The 7461-nt window shown below is 42.7% G+C and overlaps 1 protein-coding gene across 1 annotated transcript; it reads left to right on the forward strand.

The window, feature by feature from the left end:
* The first annotated feature begins 329 nt into the window (after window positions 1-329).
* On the forward strand, window positions 330-5678 carry LOC134097928 (transforming growth factor beta-3 proprotein-like). The gene is made up of 7 exons (XM_062550883.1): window positions 330-727; window positions 2000-2160; window positions 2555-2684; window positions 3128-3235; window positions 4028-4193; window positions 4697-4850; window positions 5520-5678. The coding sequence occupies exons 1-7, from the start codon at window positions 382-384 to the stop codon at window positions 5676-5678; spliced, it is 1224 nt and encodes a 407-aa protein (XP_062406867.1). The 5' UTR covers window positions 330-381.
* The last annotated feature ends 1783 nt before the right edge of the window (window positions 5679-7461 follow it).

Here is a 7461-nt window from a genome sequence, read left to right on the forward strand (position 1 = left end):
TAATGGGTTTTTTTTTTGGTCGCGTCTAACGCACACGAAAGCGCACTTGTGTCATGACGTTAGTTTGAGTAGCCCCGCCTGTCCTGTAACAACACCAATAATACAACATAACTGGCAGTTATGGTTCTTGTATTAGTGGGAGTAAATAGCTAATTCCGAGGGTGACATATGGCACATGCAGTGTCCTGGCTAAAGATCGTCTCGGGGTGCTTGAACATTTAAGCAACTTTCCGAGAAATGCCGAGTATTTTAAACACCTGAACTCCCTTGGACTGAATAAAACGATGAGTAACGCATCACCAGCAAGCTCCTTTCACGCTCCACGTTGGACATCGCAGAGATCTATCCGCTTCGGGGAACACACGCACCCTTAAAACCAGGATGCATTTGGCACAGGTGCTTTGGGTTTTTACACTTATACGGCATGCAATAACGGATCTCTCTCCATCCGCTTGTACTAAACTGGAACTAGATCACCTGAGGAGGAAAAGGGTGGAGGCAGTGCGGGGACAGATCCTGAGCAAGCTGCGACTCAGCAGCCCCCCAGACGGACATGTCGCCAATGAGGTGCCGCCGCAATTTCAAGCGCTGTTCAACAGCACCAAAAAACTTCTGGAGGAACTTAACAAGGAGCGGCGGCACAACTGCGGCATTGCGAACCCCGAGGATGAGTACTATGCCAAGGAAGTCCTCAAAATCAACATGATGGACGAACCGCCCGAGAACAGTGAGCGAAATAGCTGTATGCTTGTTGTGGTGGATCATATTTAGCGTTAATTATTGTATTACAGTATTGTATTGCATATTTAGTCGACAAGCATTCTCACCGTTGTTGCAGTGTAGGCTATGGTGTGTGACGAGATTTGTAACAGTTTCTCCTCGAGGCTACATAATGAAATGGACATTGTTCTGATATTTAATCAACCGTCTGTTTTCGCCTGTCAACATGGCACCGTTATCACCTGCAAGTTGACAAAAATAACAAGACTAGACCTGATGTGCATTTTCATTCATTGGCAGTTCAAATTTGATGACCAGTCTACACAATGTAATTTCAATTCTCAGTTGCGTAGAATTAGCTGCATAAATTAGTTGCGTAAAACAGTTCACAGCAAGTGAAATAGACTTGTACGATTGACATTATATAATGGCAGTGTGGACTAAATAACAGATCTCTCCCTCTGCATTCTTACATAAGTAATCGATATGTCAGATGAGGTGTGATCAGATATCGTCAGTGAGGACTCAGTCAACCTGTGGCTAAATGAGCACTTCCAATTTAACTGGGTTACTTGAATTACTTCTCCGTGACTAGGGAGGTCAGCAGGTTTCATACCCAAGTCATGGCAGACATGATTACAGTTTAAAGTTGACATAATGTTTTAAGCAAGTTTGATAGAATTAACTGAGAGAGATACGTTTCAGTTCAGTAGAGGGTTCATTAATGCAAAGAAAAGCTAAAGGAATTCCTAGTGCTTACTGCAGAGGAAAAGTTGACCTCAAGGTGATGTTGGTATAGGCATTTGTTCTGCTATGTAAGTGTTGCACAGGCTTATTCGAATCACTTGTGTTTGCATAAAAGATGCTCTGCAGACGATTAGTGTTATACGATTTCACAGTGAGTTTGACCTAGTTGCAATAATTCATCCTCAGTTGAAATTCTTCAAACAGACTGCTCTGAGTTTATTTAAGGTTCACCGCGTTAAAATTTGTCAGCATTGCAAATTTATGTAGGGATAGTTCTGATCTACTAAAGGCAACTTTATTTGAAAACAGACAGTTACAGTAGATCCAAAAATAGTGATTCACATGAACGTGAAATGTTAGTGATTTATTTGTTATATTTTGGTTCTGTTAGTTCTATTAGTTTTATTTGAGTTACACTTTTCTAACTAACCAGTGCTCTTCCTGTAAGGATGGGGTGTCGAGTATACAGGAACACACTAATGTAGGGTTTGTACCTGTATGCTTTTTGGCATGGTTGCTTCACTTATTGCAGGTGGCGCTCATGATTGTGCAAAGGAGAGTTCCAGATTGTTCTTTTTCAACGTAACAAGCCTTGAGAGGAATGCCAGCAGCCTGTTCCGTGCCAAGTTTCGGCTCCTGCGGGAACCAAACTCCAGGGCCAGGCAGAGTGAACAACGCATCGAGCTCTACCAGGTCTGTCCTATCGGAGACATGCAATGGAAAAAACAACTAGTTTCAGAGGGGTAGGGCAAGCTGAGTAGCCATCTATTTGCACAAACAGTGCAGGTCAGGCACCGGTGAAGTTAGTGTGAAGGACACATACCGTACTCAGATTTCCATTCTAAATTACATATCAAAGATCACATGTACAGGTAGTCATAAAGATATATGGGTTTGGCGACATAATTTCCTACATCATGGACCTTCAAAGTGATTGCCACAGCGTTCTTTTCAGTCTTTGAGCATCAGTGGATGAGTACTTATTTTGCATTTGGGTAAGACTTAATTCAGAGCATGGCCGTTGTGCTTGGTCTGTGGTGGATGGGTGTGAGGTTTATTGACTAACGCAAGGTGATTTGCTCCTCAGAGACGTAAAGGTGAACAAGGTGTGTCAAACCGGCGCTACATTGATGGCAAGAATGTCCAGACTAAAGGTGCCGTCGAGTGGATCACATTTGATGTGACTGACACCATCAGGGAGTGGCTGACGCATCCAGGTAAGTGGCAAAGCTGAACCCATCCAGTAAGCAGTGAGTGAGTGGGCGAAATCGTGCAAAGTGATAAACACAAATAGAGTAAACCAAATGACATAAAGCTAATTTCTTAAAGCTAATATACAAAGCAAGACCAGAGATGATCCACACACTAGATGGCTCCCATTCATAATCTTTTAAAATTTATTTTGTGACATTATGACTATGATTCTGAGGAGCTATCTGGTATGTGGATCATTCCTCATCCTCTTGTGATTCACTCATACTGGATCCTGCACCCACCCAACTTTGGCCTGGGATGTGCATGGCCTTGCACTTCTTCATGAAAGCTAATCTACAGAAATTGATAATGCAATGCAACACAGCTCTCATTCTGCAAGCTACGAGAATGGGCTCTGAGATTAGACCTGTCGGCCTGAGCATTTTCCACTTGCTTCCATCCACAGAAAACAATCTTGGTTTAGAGATTGGCGTGCATTGTCCATGCCAGTCCTTCAATCCAAATGGTGACGCCATCAACAATGAAGATGACATACTGGAAGTAAAATTCAAAGGTAATCAAACAACTCTGCTGATGATGGTGGGAATCAAATCAATGATGGGTGTGTGTGCCTTGTTCATTCTGTTGTACAATTCATCGGGAAAGAGAATAATAATAACACCAAACACAAGGGTTCAAGTGCAATAGAGCGCACGCATCATAGATTCTACACCTGACATCTATTGTTATTTGATCTATTAAAAGCAGTCTGTTCATTTAAGACGTCCAATGAATTGTGTTCTGCCCAGAAGGCATTATCCATCTGATATTTCACAATGCTTTATGCTTATAGTACTAACAGTTACGCATGCACCGTCACAATCAGTTAGTCTCTTCCAGAATTCAGTATATATTCAAGAGCTCTATTAGTGTAGATCTTGGCCCCACAGAGAAGCAGAGGTTATGGGCAGGGCGGTAGTGGAGGCAAAATGCAAGTGAACACAGTTTATCCACCTCTTATTGGAGTTTATCCACCTCTCAAAAGAGTTCACCAATTGCACACTGTATTGTCCATATTCACAGTACACTCATCAACCCTCTAAAGTTTGAACATTGGACAATAACCTCCCCCATCATCAAACATGTTCTGAATGGCTTTTTAAAAAAAAATCAGACACCGCATGGTGTAGCCCACCTTACTGCGATCGCAGGATTCATAGTTTACCCACCCTTTGTTTTACCGCTGCAACCCTGGGTATTATATATATTATGTTATTATTATATTATATTACACTATCATTATATTATAATGTATTATATTATATGGGCCCATGGCCGTATGGCTTTGGTGTGCTGTTTGGTGCAGGTGTGGTGGACCAGGAGGAGAGGAAGCGGGGGGACCTGGGACGCCTGAAGAGGCAGCGAGAGGACAGTCTGCCGCACCTGATCCTGATGATGCTGCCCGCACACCACTCTAGTACCAGGTCCAACCACCGCCGCAAACGGACCCTGGACACCAACTACTGTTTCTCGTAAGTCTCTACCTACAGTAGCAACGAATAATGAATTTATAGATAGATAGATACTTTATTGATCCCCAAGGGAAATTCAAGAATTTGCCTCTGATTCAGTTTCTCTCACTGGTCTATATTACCCTAATTTCCGGACTATTAGCCACGGCTTATACATTGATTTTGCAACATTTCTTCAGCTATGGGTTAATACACGGGTGCAGTAAATATGGTATTGATATGGTTTTGTTTCTTCTGACTTGCATAAAACAATGCCCTGCGGCTTATACACAATGCGGCTAAAGTTTTGCCCTCACAAAATACTACATAGCCCACTCACCCATTGTTATGGATGGACATATACAGTATATCATTACTCCTGAGGATTGGCCATGATGTGTAAAAGTGGAATTGATTCATCAGTGGCCCCTCTTCTCCATCAGCTGATGGAACCTTCTAAAGTTAGAACTCTAAATATGTTCTGCCTATATCTTCTTCTCCCTGGGTTCCATCTGTTCCATCAGTAACTATGAGGAGAACTGCTGCGTCCGGTCGCTCTACATCGACTTCCGACGCGACCTGGACTGGAGGTGGATACACGAACCCAAGGGTTACTATGCCAACTACTGCTCTGGGCCATGCCCTTACATGCAGAGCTCCGATGCCACCCATAGTACGGTAAGGACACTGTACCACTAGGACTATGTTGGTGTCTGTTATTTTTTGATTACTTGGTCCTTCCAAACAGTGTAGTGTGTGTGCAAGTAGTGTCAAGCATTGTAGGCTACACCTAAAGTTACACTACATCAAAGCAGGGGTTGGTGTCACTTGAATATCGTGAACAGTTGAAGGAGATGTAGAGAAATTAATTAGTCAAATGAGACCATGACAACTAGGCTATTTGAACTTAAAACCACTAAACTTGGTTTATGGTTTAGCCTATGATCACGATTATTGTGACATTATGTCATTCTGTAAAATATGCTCTTACAAGTATTTTCATTGCGTGGGTATCTGGTTCATTTTCGAGTACCGGTATGTGAAGAAGCATTCAAGTAAGAATTCGAGTCTTCTTAGTACACCACCTTTTACATATTCCATGCCAATGAACATTGAACTTTTGAACATGGGTCTGCTGCTGGCTTTCAAGAAGAGTGGCTGTGTGGACATCCCACCTTGCAGGTGCAGGACAAATAGATATAAATAAGTTTTGCCTGATGAAGACCAGTATGGGGTCGAAACGTTGCTTGTTTTTAACATTAAACGGGAGCAAATATCAGTGTTGCGGACATTATATTCCTTCTGCTGCTGGCTTACCACCATATCTTCCCTCTCTGAAACCACCAGCTGCTGAGTCTGTACCAGACGCTGAACCCCGACGCGTCCATCTCCCCCTGCTGTGTCCCTCAGGAGATGGAGCCCCTCACCATCCTCTACTTCTCTGGCCGCAACCCGAAAGTGGAGCACCTCTCCAACATGATCGTCAAGTCCTGCCGCTGCAGCTGACGGAGAGCGGGGGAGAGTGCCAGAGAGTGCCTGGGATGGCTCGCCAAGTTTGCATGTGGGGACAATAGCACGTGTTACCACATCAATGTCAGGTTAAGGGCATGCTTCAACACTGCTGACTAAGGTTATGCGTGCAGCCATGCGTGAGATCACGTATGGATTCTGATCCCATCCCAGGATGTGGACTTACAAACGGACCTGCACAATGACAAAGAAAAGAGAGTGGAAGGTCAGATGCTAAGCCCGTTGGATTTCATGGGTTTTTTATTTTCTTTTGTCAGATTGCTTTTTTTTTGTAGGGCAATCCAGAAATGGAACGTATTGCAGTACATTATGTGTTTCCCATATTATAAGACAAGATATTTTCTGCATTAAACTCTGTGGTTTACCTCAATTACGTCACATAGAAGGGACAATAAGTCAGAAGATAGAGACTTTCAGGACTTTTTGCACTTGACAATGCATGTATTATGTAAACTCTGGATCCCTTGCTAGCTTAGACTTAGAATTTAGAGAAAATGTAGATGTTTGGCAGCAGTAGATAATGTTTAAAACATGGAGGGGTGTTCATCGAAAAGTATTTCTTTTTATCTTGTATTACATTTGACTGTGAATCTAAAATGAAATAAATAACTCAGAATGGATGATGGGTCAGTATCTGGTATGAATTGTCAGCATTTGTTCGTCTAGTATGACATTTTTTCTACCCATAGCCCTTTTATGAGTTGCACTGCCTGAGTGATAACAAAATGCTCCCAGGAAAACCATTAGGGCTTACACAGTGATGGATGTGTGCTGACAAGTGGTCAGGGAGAATGCAGTGTCCAGTCTCTCTCTCACACTCCGCCAGGCCATTCCCTTCGTTAGGCCAACAATGACAGGGGCCCCAGAAACCCTCCCCATGTTTTCTGAGTGCAATCAGGCGACGTGCACAACCACCCAAGCTGCTTGAAAACTGCAGCAGTGGTGAAAAAAAGAGAGCTGCTGCTTTGTGCATGGCTGCCCTGTAGCCTGAAGAAAAAACAAAACATCTTTCTGAAGTTCTCATTTCCAATTCGCCCACAGAAAGTAGCACGAAACCTCTGATTGGTTCTTTAAAACAACAGAAATAGCAAATCCTTTTTGAGAGTAAGACATAATATCAATATACAAATGATTTGGATGTTAGATATTTCATGGCCTGCTTGCATTGAGGCAGTATGTTTGAATAGCCTGTATGCTTAATGTTGAATTCACGGACATAGAAATGCCAATCGTTTTCTCTAAAGTACAGTGAAGCTATCTGATAAACAATGAAAGTATAGGACTAAGAAAGAAAGAAATGATGGTTGGATGAATAAATAAACATGACCAGCTTCTTGCAATTTAATCCTGAATTCGTCCGCTGAGTTTGACATTGGCCCATATGTTTCCCTTGAATCAGATAGGCTAACAGAAAGAATCCCTTAGGTTGAGTAGGCTGCTCCATTTTAGACGTGCTAGCAATGTAACAGCTCAGCGAGCGAACAACACCGTGTAACCAGCTTAATAGGCAAGCGATCGAAATATTGCCAATGGGCACAGAGGTCCATGCGAGGACAGCAATAGGCACAAAAGCACGAGGGCAGCCAATAGAGGCCAACTAGCCTCATTATCACATATATCGGGGCAGGACGACTGTGAAAAAAAAAAAAAAACACCACACATTTGTGAACTAATTTAATTAACAAGGAGAGTAAAAACGAAAAGCTGATTAAACGGCAACAGTTACTCTGACTGCTAGACAATAGTGCCATCTGATGGG

The sequence above is a fragment of the Sardina pilchardus genome, chromosome 12 (genome assembly GCF_963854185.1).
Source record: "Sardina pilchardus chromosome 12, fSarPil1.1, whole genome shotgun sequence".
NCBI classification, from domain to species: Eukaryota; Metazoa; Chordata; class Actinopteri; order Clupeiformes; family Clupeidae; genus Sardina; species Sardina pilchardus.

Bases quoted from the DNA above. Each gene is read 5' to 3' on its own strand.
- LOC134097928 (XM_062550883.1), top strand. From the start codon at position 382: ATGCATTTGGCACAGGTGCTTTGGGTTTTTACACTTATACGGCATGCA. The intron at 2,685-3,127 runs GTAAGTGGCAAA...TTCCATCCACAG, and splicing joins GGAGTGGCTGACGCATCCAG to AAAACAATCTTGGTTTAGAG. The intron at 3,236-4,027 runs GTAATCAAACAA...TGTTTGGTGCAG, and splicing joins ACTGGAAGTAAAATTCAAAG to GTGTGGTGGACCAGGAGGAG.